At 38.5% G+C, this 15,027-nt stretch overlaps 1 protein-coding gene across 2 annotated transcripts; it reads right to left on the bottom strand.

Moving 5' to 3' along the window:
* Positions 1–14,816, bottom strand: WBP11 (WW domain binding protein 11). Of its 2 annotated transcripts, XM_015094919.4 has the most exons (13): positions 14,673–14,816; positions 13,908–14,053; positions 12,622–12,736; positions 12,079–12,110; positions 11,315–11,408; positions 8,326–8,522; positions 7,307–7,440; positions 6,893–7,092; positions 6,113–6,304; positions 3,951–4,055; positions 3,264–3,551; positions 2,161–2,343; positions 1–1,022 (listed from the first exon to the last, which is right to left on the bottom strand). In XM_015094919.4, exons 3-13 carry the CDS (start codon positions 12,683–12,685, stop codon positions 589–591), a joined length of 1,923 nt encoding a protein of 640 aa, XP_014950405.2. In that variant the 5' UTR covers positions 12,686–12,736; positions 13,908–14,053; positions 14,673–14,816; the 3' UTR covers positions 1–588. The 2 variants fall into 2 exon arrangements, with proteins under 2 accessions (XP_014950405.2, XP_004006884.2); XM_004006835.6 differs by lacking the exon at positions 13,908–14,053.
* Positions 14,817–15,027: the final 211 nt, after the last annotated feature.

The raw sequence follows: 15,027 nt of genomic DNA, 5'->3' as shown, positions 1-15,027 counted from the left end.
TCCTGGTGTAGAACATTTATTTATTTATTCCATGGAACACTCAAAGTTTAGATCAGTGGGAATTTTAATCAAAGAATTGTACATTTTCTTCCCACATATATCGCTTTGTATTAGGAAATGACATTGTGATCCATTTCACTACAATATTACAAAATATTTACAAGAAAATATTAAAAATAACTCAAACATGAAAGGCAAGATGGGGGTGAAATAAACTGGTTTTTCCAGAAATCTCTACTCCAGTGCCCACAGCACACAATAAGAGAGCCAAAACAAATAACAAAGTTCCCCTTGATCACAAGTTGCCAAGGAATTGGAGTAGGGGAAGAAATCTGATGAAAATGGTGGTATGAAAGGGGATGGATGTTATTAGCAGCACTGCTTTTCAATAACCAATTTATTTTGAATGAAATACCCTCTCTTTTATATGCAGTAAATTCTGAACAAGGCTAAACTTTAAGATATTCCTTGAAATGAAATTAAAAATACCCTGACAGTGAAAGCAACTCTTCCACCTAAGCTGAGTAAGAGCCTCTTTCTCCATGAACCACTGATGTGAACAGAAGCCTGATCTAGCATCCAAAGCTGTCACAGCAGCCCTTCCATCTCTTTCATGAAAGCCTCATAGACATCGTCCTTAGTCTGCACCGACACGGGAACAGATGGGCCAGATTTGGGTGCTGTTTTGGCAAGAGGCACAGCAGAATCATCCTCAGACTTTCTCTGGGGAGCAGCAGCAGCCCCTTTATTCTCCCGACGCACCCGCAGTGCGGTCGGCACGAATCGTGTGATCTCTGCCTTGGGATTAGTGATCTGTGGCTTGGCACTGATGGTTGCCGTGGCTTTCTTCTCGATGGTGGCTGCGCTTGTGTCATCCGCCTTGGGTCGCTGGATCAAGTTGGGGGGAGCACTTAGAACCCCCGGGTTGGGTAAGGGAGCTGGTGGGAAGAGCCCTGGTGGGGCAGGTCCAAGAGGAGGCACCAGAGGTGGGCGCATCATGCCAGGACGGGGTGGAGGGATACCTAGACAAAGGAGACACAATAATAAAATGTAACTACTATTAAGGACTTTACAAACACAGGCTGACAATTTCTTGAAATGGGCAATTTGTAGAAAATAAATCATACTGCCTGCTATCTGAAACTCAGGAATATATTTTGATAGTAAAGAATACTTTTTTGTAAAACAGTACTCACTTTCCATCTGTATCCCAATTCTTATGTTTTCCTCCTCTCTTAATAATGTACTATTTTAAACTATAAAGTAAAAGTAACAATACCAACTGTTTTCAAATATGATCTTAAGATGGCCAAATCTGTAACTTGACAATCTAAGATTCTATTCCATCTGTACAGTGCAAATGCTATCAAACCATGGTTGGGATTTGATTCCCATGCATTATTTACTGATTTACACAATATTCCTCCCCCTTAAAATGTAGCTGAATGGGCAAGAAATACAATTTTAATGCTGGAATGAGAAAATCTGACTAATCATAAAATGTCACCGTTACTGGAAAAGAATTCATGTCTTACTAATGGTGTGGACATACCATTATCATTCACCAGGAAGTACAGATTAATTTTCTCCAAATATCCCCTTTCAGACTGGGAACAAAGTACCAAATTTCCTCAACCTAGGACACTATTGTTTATACACATTCATAATTATTCCATATACCACTGAGAGAGAAAAAAATGTCCAAGAACAAGCTGAGGAGCTTAAAAGGAGACCTTTACATTAAAATGAGACAGTCAATGCAGTAAACCAGAAATATACCTGCCACATATAAGATCAAAGGAAATTTGCCTATCTAACCTTGACCCTGGGTAGAGAGAATGAAAGAAAAAAAACTTCCCCTTGTGACTGTAAAGTTAAAGTTGATACCCATGCAGATGTATAGAATGACTTCACAACTCTAAGTGTAGTCCTAAAAAAAAAATCTGAAATGAACAATTTAATCCGAAGTGTTCTCTGGCAAGGAAAAGTCCCCTCTGTGACAGCATCCAATTCAAATACCACTGGGAAGAACTCAACTTCTACCTAGGCCAAAACAATTTAAAAACACCATTTTAAGATACCGCTTGATTTTAGGATATTGAAATGTGAAAATGTCTTAGGACAAATGAAATATATAGTAGACAGAAAGCAAAGCTTCACCTGGAGGTGCAGGGGGAGGTAGCCGTGGTGGGGGTCCCCGAGGAGGAGGGCCAGGAGGCAGACCTGGGGGTGGGCCAGGAGGAGGGCCAGGGGGTCGACCGGGTGGTGGGCCTGGAGGTAAAAGGCGGGGCAGAGGCCCTCGGAGTCCTGGCATTCCAGGCGGTCTCAGGAACGGAGGAGCTCCTGAAATGAGAAAAGTGCGTAGTTAACATCAAACAAACATATCTGAAGTAGTAATTGTGGCATAAGATAACTGAGATGTGGTTTCACTTTAACTTAACATCAGATAACTTCAAAATTTATTATGGTCCATTTCTCTTTATTTCACAGTCCTAACATAAGGCATTTTAAACCACAGCTCTGCTGGGCTAGAGATACACAAAGATGACATGTCTTAAATGGCTCCAACATAAGCTGAAAATGCAGTATGAAAAGCATGGTGCTTTAAGGATTCTCTGAAACTCATTAAGATATACAAAGACCACTGAGAATGTCATAGGATAGGTAATTTTGCTTTGCACTAGTCAGAGAATGAACTCAACTGAAGACTTAACTGGCAGATTATTGGACTAAAAATCATAATTGACCAGTAAGTTTTATATGTTGTTTCAAACTATAAATTTACTTATTATACTTTTAAGCTGAAGACCTGATTAATACTGATGACTTCAGTCTCTAACTATACAGATTACACTAACATCCAGTAACTCCCAACCAAAGAAGGGTATGCAGTAGCATCTACTGTGCCCTAGTCATGTTCACAACCAACTAAGAACTGGGTCAAGTCAGCATACTAAAGCGTAATTCTACACAAACCCTCAGTTACATACTCCAGTTTCCACCTGCTAAACTGCTAATATCAGAACTGATAAACTCTGAAAAAGAAGAGCTCTGGAGAAAGAGACAGCTGTCACAAGTTCTATGACTTGCAAACAGTGTTGCTATGAATGAGCAAGTCGTGTTTATCCTTGGAGAATCTTGGTTTCTTAAAAATTACACTAGCAGGAAACCAGAAGTCATTACTACTAACGATGTCTACTTTCTGGAACAACTTCACTGTAACCACATTTAGGCTTATTTATTTATAGCATGTAAGTACTTACCTGGAGGTGGTCCAGGAGGAAGGCCTGTAGGTGGTCCAGGTGGCCGTAAAGGTGGAGCAGGTGGCGGTCCAAGCGGAGGTGGTCCTGGCATGGGGGGTGCTTGTATCTGAGATGGAGGAACAGACTGTGGAGGGGCTTGCTGCTGGGAAGCTGCAGACGTGCCATCAGAGAGAGATTCCTCCTTATGCTGTTTCTGTGATTGCTTTTCTGCTTCAGAATCATCTGAATCTTCATCATCGTCCTCTGAAAATTCCTCGACTTCGCGTCCCTCTTCAGGGATTTCCTGACCTGAAAGAAATTTGAAACCAGACAAATGGAGCAGATTCATATTTTACAGCCTGTGAAATAGTGATGCCTATAACACATGCTCAATAAATGCTTTCTTAAAACAACCAGTCTCCTTCAATAGAATACTCAGATATGCCAAGAATATAGTAGCTTTCTTCTCATCCATACTAGGGCAGCAGAGTGCAGAGTCCAAGTTTTAGAACAAGACAGACCTGGACTTAAATGCCAGTCCAACTACTTACTGGCTGGCTAACTTTGGGCAGCTTATCTCAGTGTCTCCAAACCTTGACTTTTGAAAAACAAGAATTTATTACTTGATTGCTAAGATATTAAATAGAAAAATGTATGTAAAGCAACTGGCAGGAGGAAATACCAATCACTGTTCTTTCCATGACTCACCTGCCATTCGAAGCATCATGGCTTGAAGAGGAGTCAGCTCCTTCATGTTCTTCTTCTTCTTCTTCCTAGATTTTCCAGGCATATCTGCAAACCGTACACTCAGACCTAAAGAATCAGAGAAGGGAAAGGATCAACAAAATTCAGTATGTTTACTATAAACAAATACTCTAAACACTAGCTATAACTGCTTCCTACTACTTGGCAAAAAGACAGAGCTATATTAAAGATAGTAAATCAAATGCCCACTGGTGGTAAATACATGCTACAGTGATTTTAAAGTTGAAAGTGAAAGTGTTAAGTCACTCAGTCATGTCCAACTCTTTGAGACCCCATGGACTGTAGCCCATCAGGCTCCTCTGTCCATGGCATTCTCCAGACCAGAATAATGGAGTGGATTACCATTTCCTTCTCCAGGGGATCTTCCCAAACCTGGGGATGAACCCAGGTCTCCTGCATTGTAGGAAGATTCTTTACCGACTGAGCCACTACTACTAAAAACTTTATGCCAATATAACTGAACATGCAGATTCAAGTAATTGATAATTTTCTAGAAAAATGTTACTTACAACTGGCCAAAGGGGTGACAAGATCAGAACACAGAAATTAAAATGGTAGTCAAAGATCAAGTTCCTCAAAGGCACCTGGCCCAATAACTTTACAAGGAAATTCAGCCAAATATTAAGTTACAGCAAATTCCTATAACAGGGCACAGGAAAAGATGGAGTGCTATCCAGAACTTGAAGCTAGCATAACCCACACACCAAAACAAACTGCTGGCCAACATAAAACATAAGCAAATTGAATTTAACAGTGTTTTAAAAGAAAATAACTTCATAAACATGTAGGGCTGGTCCCAGAAATGCAAAAATGATTTAACATTAGAAAAGCCATGAATGTAATTCATTACAATAAACAGCTTAAAGAAAGAAAAATCATTAACAATATCCCAAGAGATGATTAAAAAGTATTTATAATAAAACCTCTTAGCAAACTTAGACTAGAAGAGAACTCCTTAACCTGACAAAGGCTTTCTACCAGACACCTAAAGATGCTAAATGGTGCAGTATTAGGAACGTTCTTATTCTTAGACGGTAAACATTTACAGGAGGATAGAAGTTCTATGTAGGCAGGCTTTAGTTTTGTTTACTCTGCATCCTTAGTGTCTAGAAAAATGCGTTGTACATAATAAAAACTCAATCATTAGCTGAATGTCAACTCATAGTTAGGATAACCATTTCCAACACATGTGCATCAATGAATATATTAATATTCGTACTCATCATCATTCAATAGATAAAAAACCCAGTTGGTCCAAAAAGAGGAAAATGAGGCAAATGACCACAGTCTAGAGAAAAAGGGAACTGGTGTGGCTCTAGTGACTTTCTGCTTTTTCTTATCTAAGTGTCCTCTACCATTTTTCACTACCAGTTCTATCTACCTCTTTAAACTAGCTTTCTGGCTTGCAACCATGATTTAAGGAATATCTGGAATATCATTATCAATACTGTAATATCAGTAATATTACTAACATATAAATACTATTTTGAAGACTGGAAATCAATTACAAAAGAAGCTCCAAGGCTAGCGGAATATGACAGATGGCACATTTTATAAAATTTCCTTAATGAATGACGTAGCTACTTTCTGAAAGTACATGTAGCTCAGTCTGAATTTATAATAACAGATAACATACATTGTAAGTATGACATTTCCATTAAATCATGACTCCACTCACAGGTGTACCTTTATTTTAACTATGGTTCTTGTTTACTTAAGATTGAATGAACATAGAATTATATAAAGGACTTCAAACATAGATATGTAAACAGACTCATTAAAAAACAATCAGGTAAATATGGTTTTCTTCCTACACATAACCATGATAGGACATCTTTATGCTTTTTCCCCAAAAGTAGACTTTACTATGTAGACTTTTTTTTAAAAAATCACATACACAGCTCAGTTTTTTCTTTTCACAGATATCCACCAGTTACTTACTGTGTGTCAACAACATTGAGACTTTGGAGCTATAAAGATGAATAGAGCACTGATCCTCCTTTCAAGGCACTCACAATTATTTTCATGGATCCATTAATAAATCAAGACCTTCAGCTCGTGTGCTTTTTATTGCTTAATACCATGAAACTTTCATCTTCACATACCTGATTTCTTTTCTTCATTGTTTTCTCTCTCAGTGTCATCACGGTGCACAAATTCATCCCCTTCACTTTCTCCATCTGATCTGTCACTGTCACTGTCATCAGTACTGTCGTCATGCTTATCCTGGTCCATGTCTTCAGGATAGCCATCATCTTCACTGGTGCTAGAAACATCATCGTCATGACCCCGCTGAGCTGGAAAGGGAGGAAGGAGCCAGGATCAAGTTATATAGCTGGATCCTAAATGGTACCCCCAAATACAGAAAGCCAGGCTATTTGACTCAGAATAACTTGATTAAATTTTTTCTGTATGAACTCAGCTATTCATATAGTCTGACAATATTTCCACTTGACAAGTTTTAAATTCCCCTTTTTTATAATGTAAAATTTTTTTAAAGCTTCAAAATTGAAAACAAATTCCACTCAGAAAGCTATATAAAGATATGCACATACGCAATCATTTTAACTGTACATAAGGATGCTCTAGTCGAATGAAAATAAAGCTAAATGGGAAACAAGTATACAAGTTACCCAATTTTTAAGGCACTGATGGTAAGAGAGTGGTATCTTCAAGGAAAGTCTAATTTAAAATACAACAGACATTTATATATTCCTTATGCATGCTGTTTTCCTGAGTAATCTATGATTTATCCATCTGTTGTTATGTACAGGGTAGCCTCATTTATTTCCCAAATTCTGAGGGTGGTGAACAAGATGTTATACAGCTAAATTAAAAGTGACAGTAGAAAGGTTCTAAGAGCAAAAGGAATAGTCACTCCTTACCAAGTTCAGGACTATATAACATGTCTTCATCTCGCCTACGAGTGGGAAGATCTAGGGCAAAGCCCACTTTGCGGCCATACATTTGTAAGACTTGAGGAGGAGGTGGGCCCGGGGGAGGACCTGGAGGTTTCCTGCCAGGGGGCAAACGTGGAACGCCATGTCCAAGAAGAGGAAGTATAGAAACTGCCCGAGTTGGAGGTCTGTAAAGAAAATTTACAGCGATCACATTACCAGTAATGAGATATACACTTCCTCTTCTAAACAGTTTTTAAAGGAGCTCTCAGGTCCTATCTAACCAAAGGAGAACTGCATACATCCCCACTGTCCTTTACTTTCCACTGCAATAATTTTGGCACAGGACAGTCAAAAGGTGCTTTTACTATATGCTATTTGGTTCTGTTACCACTTCCTTACCCATAGGCTGAGGTCTTCTTAAGGATGGAGGGTGGCTGGGCCCCAGGAAGTGGAATGTCCTGGATCAAGATGTTGGAAGGAGCATGCGGCATATCTGGCAGAGGAATACTCTCCACTTCCACATGCTGGGCATTCTGAAAGAGAGAGTCTTCTGGTCGGTAAGAGTAATCCCCCAACTCAACACCACAAACTCTACATCAGCTGCTTCATTACCTGGATTTGCTTTCCACCTAACATTAAGTATCATGAGAAACAAAGATAGAAAGCCAAGTCAACATTTTTAAGATTGTCAGTAAGTTGAAACTTCAGGATAGTATGTATTCAGTGGTAGCACCTGGACTCTAAAATTAGCCTGCTGCTGTTGAATTTCTGTCACAAACAAGCTATATGACAAAGTAAGTTAACCTTAGCTTCCTTATCTGTAAAATGGGACCCATGCTACCTACTTCACCACATTATTTTTAAAAAACATTTTTATCTTGAGGCAAAATTTACAATGAAATGTATAAATTCAGTGAATTTTGACAAATGCATATTTCATACTCCTTCCCAATCAATCCGTAACATTATCCCAAGGCTACTACTGATACAAATGTCTTCCTCCATAAATTAGTTTTGCCTGGTCTAGAATTTCATATAAATGGAATCACAACCATGAAGAAAGGATAGTGTTTTTGAGATTTAGCCATTAAAATTTTTACCTCGTGTTTTTTGGATTATTAGCTGATCATTCCTTTTTATTACTGAGCAGCATTTAATTTTATGAAAATGTAACAGTTTATCCATTATCTTATTAATGGGTAGCTAGGCTGTTTCCACTCTAGCTATTACCGTAGTGGCAGGAAGATCAAGTTCTCTTGTATAAACACATATCTTTAGATTTGCTGGCTAATGGGGTAAATATATGTTTAGTCTGACAAGAGAAGGAGGTTCAACATCATCGAGTCTCCCATTATCAACTTTAAGAGTAAGTCCAACTATAAAATTTTAGTTTAGCTCTCAAAAGAAACATGATTTACCTTGACAGCATCAAAATATTGGCTAAGTTGAGCCCTCTTCTGTTCATATTCTACTTCTAGCTTTCTCAATTCTTTGTAAATATCTGGATTCTCTTTCTCATAGAGTCGTAGAATACGTTCAAATGTTTCACGCAGCTTTTTACGCTTGTCTTTCAGCACTTTCTCATTTAACTGTGGCTGCTGCACTGGGTTAAACTCTGAGAGGAAAAAAGCAGATTATGACATTAAACACAAATGTCACTTCAACAGATGACATCATTTATTAAAAATACACTTATATGTTAAAACTTTTCAAAAAGAGATTTAGACACCAGATATATTCTTGTCAAAAAAGAACTGCACAGTTTATTGAAATTTCATCCCTTTAAGATGGCTATTAATTTTACTTCCTTTCCTAAGAAATGTCACCTAATTGACTTTATTATCATTGTAATAAAAATCAATTTTCATTCCTTTATGCTAACAACCTGACACAGCTATTAGTGTGTCACCTATACTACACTGGGTCTCTCATTTAATTCTGAGATCCCGTGCACTTGAAACTCTCTGATCTTCAGCTTCTTCATCTGGAACATGGGGACATCAACTACTTCACAATCAAGCAGATATAAACTGGTATCTGGCTCGCCACTCAACTATTATTTTTATATCAGTTAGTGTCCCTTGTTGAGCTATTTAAACCTTTCTCTTCCAGTGTGTTCAACATGGAGCTTAATTTTATCTCTCCAAGAGGGACCAAAAGGGACTGGATTAGCACAGGACTCCCAGGTCTGCCTGGTCAACCATACCTGCCTCCCTCCATCTCCCTTGCCAGTGACTGACTCAGAGATCAACTGGCACATGAGCCATACTGGGACCATATCCTTCTCTGAGACTTTAGATATGGGAGAGAAGCTCTCACCAGTAGGAATGAAATAAACCTCGAGCTGTCTATGGCGTCATCTCTCAACCATCACTAATTCCACCACATATTCCACCTTCTATCCAAGAAATTCACTGGTTGGATAGAATTTCTTATATCTAAGAAATTCACTAGGTCAGACAGATGGACAGTCTTGCTCAAAATATTTGGGTTTTTGAGGCCCATTTCCCTCCAGGATTTCCCAATTATAGGAGTCAAGGAATACTTTTTTCTGTTGAAATTAGTTTATATTGAGTTTTATAAATTATAATAGAGCTCTGATGACTAGTGTTCCTTCCTCTTTTTTCTTAAAGATTCACAAGCTTACTTATTGTCTTTCTTTAATCTTATTAACACTTTGATGATATATTCAAAATCAGAAGTATGGTCTCAAACCACACTATTCCTAGTGTGATTCATGAAAATGCTAAGTGTTTAACTTTAAATCCCAGCTGTGCCCCTTCCGAACAGCGTAACTTTGAGAAAGGTAATGTCTCTGTGCCTAAGCTTCCTCAGCTGTAAAGGAGGGACAATACACCCACCCAAAGAGCTGTGAAGACCAAATGAAAATGTGGAAAAAACAAAAGAACCAACCCTGGCATGTAACAAGATAAGAGCTAAATAAACCTAAGTCATTAATACACAATTTGGGGTCATTTAATAGGTAAATATCCTGACATGCCAGGGAAAGCAATTGTCCCTACCAGTATTTAGACTAGAGGCAACAAGTGGAATCAGTTATAGCTGAACTGGGAGAGATGTGAGATGATGCAGTCTGACCCAAAACTCTTGCCCAGGCTGGCTTCAATATCTGCCACATTATTTGAGAAAGCTTTTAATACCACAACCCCACATAACTGGGTTTTTTTGGACCCCCACTTAATCCATCACTGAGAAGTTTCACTGCAGCTCTTTCACTATCTGTTTTTTGGGGCAAATCACAAAACCCGTATGGAAACCTTTGTAAACAAAATTTGTAAAGATTCTTTCAACATGGAATTGAAAAAAAAAATGCAGGGACAGAAGGCAGAATTGGCAAAAACTTGACAGCTGAAAACTATGGAGTTAATTAGACTATTTTTGGATGTTGAAAGCTACTTTAAAAAAAAGGAAAATTAAAAACCCCATGTTCCCAAGTTAACAGAATGGGTTGAATATGGAATCCATTTTGTGACTCGTCCTCTGTATTATTTATAACTACCTAAAGTCACTTTACGCCATTCTGGACTCCTACTTTTAATTAATTGTAATCTGTTAAAAATACTTCCGAAGACTTTTTTCCTTTCATACCTGTAAGTATAAAGTAAATAAATAAGGAAATAAGGGTTAAATAAATGTTATACAATCTTTGGGACTTGGTAAAACTGCATTCTATTTTGAAGAGGTTTTTTAAACTAAAGGAACTTCTCTGTGAGTTAGAATAGAACTTCCAGTGGCAGCATCACAGGTGATCCTCAAGCAACTCAGATACAAGAAAAGACAACATGCAGCTATTTCATATGGATTCCAGTAATGAAAAAGAAGTGACACTGAAGATGCACGTGATGAGACTAGATAAAATTATCCTATATAATGCAAAAGAGGAAGAAATTCTAATAGGATATTTTTTTAAACGTGATTTTAAGTATTTTATTTCTTCTATGTCCTTACTAAGTAATCATTTATCTTTGGATCGTCTATTGGAAAAGAGGGGCAACAGACACATTCATGGTGGCCCAATATTGAGATTTACATGGTAGCTGCCAACATTGAAACCCAAAACAAAAAAAGCCCACGGTGATTTCAAAAAGCAGACTTAGTCTTCTCTTAAAAAAATGAACTGGCCAAACTGGGCTTTTGTTATCTCATAAAGAACAATTAGCTAAAGCTAAATAACGGCTTCCCTCTTATTCTAGATGAGATTTCAGGTTGGTAACAGCCCTTCACTCCATTTTGTTTTTCTAACACTAAAACTCAATCCAAGCATCATGTGCTGTCATGTTTTTTTCTGTAATTCTTTTATCTGTTCTGCTTCACTCATTAACTGCCTATCTCTATGTATCAGACTATTATCTCTGCTATAAAATCCATCCCTTTACAAAATCTTACCCATTTCATCCAATTTTTCCATGTCCCGGATAATTTGTTTGGGATCCTTCATCTTTAAAACTGCAGCTCGTACCATCATGCGCTGTTTTTTGTTCTTAAAAAAAAAAAAAGAAAAAAGAGCAAAATTTGCAGAAGCTGAATACTCCTGAGTTTTCATGTCAATGTGTCTCAAAAATCCATTTAAACTGAAGTTGAACTTCTTGGTTTCTGATCACTTGTTTCAACCACCAGAAACAGGAGTAATATCATTTTTTTATTCCCCCAGATGTTTTCAATTTAGACAAAAAGATGTGTTTTGCAAAATTTAATGCTAGCAATGAAACAAGAATGAACAGTTGAGAACTACTGAAAAACTAGGTTCCCTCAGTGTGTTAAGGCATGATACTAAAATGTAAATCCTTTTTTATTCTGGGGACATTTTTCCACAAATTTAACAAATCATCATCATGAAAACTTAGTGTCACATTTACTTCCATTCACTAATTTAGTAGCTTCCAACAAAGCAGTTAAATCGCAAGAGAAGCATTTTTTAAAAGTATTTCTTTAAGTCACTGAGAATGGTAATCAAATAAAAAATGTTATAATAACGCATCATGAGCTTATCTACAAACTTAGTTCAGTCTCCCAGTACTGTGGCTCAGTAAATCTTATGAGAAGCATAAATCTTTTCTGCCAAATAACTGGAAATGTTTCTAAATCCACTCATCTCCAATAAGAGGTGTCAAATTACACTTATGTCTAACAGGATGCTTCTGGAATCATACCTTCTTTAATTCTCTTTTCCGAGCTTCTTTTCCTTAAGAGAGGGAGAGAACATAAAAGTTAAACCCTTGAACATTAGCATTTTCTCCAATTTAATACAGGTAATTTTTTACTGTCAGTGGTTGCTCTGTGTGCTGTAGGATATTTAACACCATTCCTTGCCTCCACTAGATACCAATAGCACCCTTCTAATTATGGCAATCAAAACTGCCTCAAGACATTTTTAAGTTATTTAAAAAAATAACTATGAACCTGAAAAAATGCCATTAAGTACTAAAAAGGCACTTACAAAGCAATTTGTTTAAAATGTCACATACAAAAAAGAAGGCTTTAAACTAATTCTACTTTGCAAGTCCATCAAATTAGAAATATGGGTACTATCTTTTGTTGCATGTTTAAAGTTTTAATCATGTGCCCACTAGAACACTGGATAACTTTAATTACAAATACTACAGATCTTATAATTAAGAAAATAATAAAATAGACTCCCTGAAGCAATTTTTACCATCCCTCTTCTTCATCATTCCACATTAATGAACACTTACTGGCTTGGTCTGTAGGGTTCATAAATTTTCCACTTTTGGTGGATGACGTGGATCTCCGCCCCATGTTGACAAGTTGTTTGATTTACTTGCTTGTTTAGAAAATAAAACCTAAAACCTGCGAAGACAAAAAGGCTTATTTTTCCTTAATTTACAAAATTTCTTTCTTTTTATATTTATAGAATTTTCTTCCTGACCATCTCTGAAAAGAAACTTCTATTATTAAGACCTTGTTCTTTCCCTAGTTTTAACTTAATGCCCAGGAAAAACAGCTTCAACTTCTCCAACCACAAAAAATTAGATTCCTATTACTTATAAAGGTAATAATGAGTATGAAGACTACTACTATCATTAACTCATCAATTAACTTTCTTTTATGGATCACAGCACTGACCCATCAATTGGAAAAAATCAATCATCAAAGAATGTTTCAGCAATATGACACACACTATGTACACGAGAGTCATTTGCTCTTTTCTTATATTCTCCCTTTATTTATATGCAGGGTGAAACAGGAGTAAAAGGGAAATGGGGGTAATGATCTGGGCTCAAGGACAAATAGCTCATCCTTGTCTTTCTTCATGGTTTCTTGGCATGTATTCTCATCACCTCTAAGACAGTAAAAACTCACAATTTAAGCCTATTTAATAATTTAGATTTAGTTCCAATTCAGATATAATTCTTGACTCTTAAACAGAAACTTAAAAACAGAAAACCACAGATAGTCAAAATATTATATGAGCTTGTATAAACATCAACATTAAGATACAAATTTTTCTTACTAATGTCTACTTGACTCCCGACTCATATTTTTTAAGGTAACTGAAAGGGGTAATTGTATATGAGGGACAATATTTTGTAACTGAAAACTTTAACTGACCTAAGAAATTATTATGGGTTCCCCAGAAGACGCAGTGGTAAAGAAAGAGCCTGCCAGTGCAGGAGATGCAAGAGACTTGGGTTCGATCCCTGGGTAAGGCAGATCACCAGAGACGGAAATGGCAACCCACTCCAGTATTACTGCCTGAAAAATCACCAGGACTGAGGAGCCTGGCGGGCTACAGTCCATGGGGTCGCAAAGAGCTGGACAAGACTGAGCCCACACGCAGGAAGACACTATCACAATCACCTCTTCCAGTTATTCCAAATGGATGACAACTTTCTGATACTTTGCTCTTTCCAATAAGAAAGGGTAATACATTTCTTTCCCTTTGAAAGCAGACACTTTGAAAGGGAGGGAAAGGGAAGATCATGAGGTAGATTTTTTTAAGCAGACCATAGAATTATACCTTCCCTTCACGAAGGTTTTGTCAGGCAAGTTTATTAGTTAGGCGTCTTTCATAAAGTGTCCAATTGCCTTGATTTCTGCTAAACGCTTCAAAGCTGTTCCAGTCGCAACTAATTTACCCTATCAAGGGTTTGCTTCTCAGAAAAACTGGAATTGGGGAAGAAGGGAAGCGGAAACAAGCAAAATTAGCACAAATAAAAGCACTCACATCTTTGATGGCCTGTATCTTTTTTGCTTCCCTCTCTCAATTACCCTCAGGCTCATTTTTTTTTTTTAACCCTCTTCTTCCACAAATGAAACCTAGGATAGTTACAAAGGACACTGGAGCCTTAGTCTGCACAAACTACTTGTCTTGTCTAAAACCTGAGGAGATGGGTAAATCGGGTCACGAATCGCTTAGGGTAACTCTCAACAGTCAAAAAGGCTCCCACAAGGGACGGAACCCAAGTCCAGCAAAGAAGCCAACAGCATTTGCAACTGCCGAAACCATAGCGACGGTTGACCCCTGACTCGAGGTAGCAGCAAACCTAAGGCAACCAACCGGTCAGCGTCAGGAGGCGGCGCTGACCGACCCAGGCGAAGACAGGCGCTTAACCGCTGGACGCAGCGCCGCCCCAAGAGACCCCCTAGTCCGCGATAGGGGAGACCCCAATCGCGGAGAACAAGAGCGGGACTGAGGGGCCTGGCGTTCCCGAGGCAACCGCGCGGGCCCCGGGAAGGGACGGGAAAGGTGAAGTAACGGAGCGGAACCATCCCGCACACTCACGCTTCTGCTGGGCTCCTGGGGCTGTGAGAAGCGGGGAGGGGACGATTCTCGGCCCGTTTCACTTCGTAAGGGCCTTCACCTCTGCCTTTCGGTCAACCACCCAACCACCGCCATCTTGAAACCTCGCGCCCCTCCGCCATCCCTACGTCACTTCCGGGCCGAAGATCTTCGCGTTTCTTCGCCCTGGAACCATAGAGAGTAACCGAGAGCTGCAGGACCAGAGTCTCTTCCGCCCCAATACAGTACCGAATTGGTTGGTTATCGGCTAAGAGCCCGCCTCCACCACTCAGAACAACGGTTTCATGTTGATTGACACTTGTCTAGCCCAATAAGAGTGTGAAAATGAAGCGGGTGG

Source organism: Ovis aries, chromosome 3 (genome assembly GCF_016772045.2).
Source record: "Ovis aries strain OAR_USU_Benz2616 breed Rambouillet chromosome 3, ARS-UI_Ramb_v3.0, whole genome shotgun sequence".
Taxonomy (NCBI): domain Eukaryota; kingdom Metazoa; phylum Chordata; class Mammalia; order Artiodactyla; family Bovidae; genus Ovis; species Ovis aries.
Note: the sequence above shows the minus strand (reverse complement) of the source record. Positions and strands in the feature narration are given on the sequence as shown.

Bases quoted from the DNA above. Each gene is read 5' to 3' on its own strand.
- WBP11 (XM_015094919.4), bottom strand. From the start codon at position 12,685: ATGGGGCGGAGATCCACGTCATCCACCAAAAGTGGAAAATTTATGAAC. The intron at 8,523-11,314 runs GTAAGATTTTGT...TTTTCCTCTCAG, and splicing joins GGAAAAATTGGATGAAATGG to AGTTTAACCCAGTGCAGCAG. The intron at 3,552-3,950 runs GTGAGTCATGGA...AATTTCTTTCAG, and splicing joins CATGATGCTTCGAATGGCAG to GTCAGGAAATCCCTGAAGAG.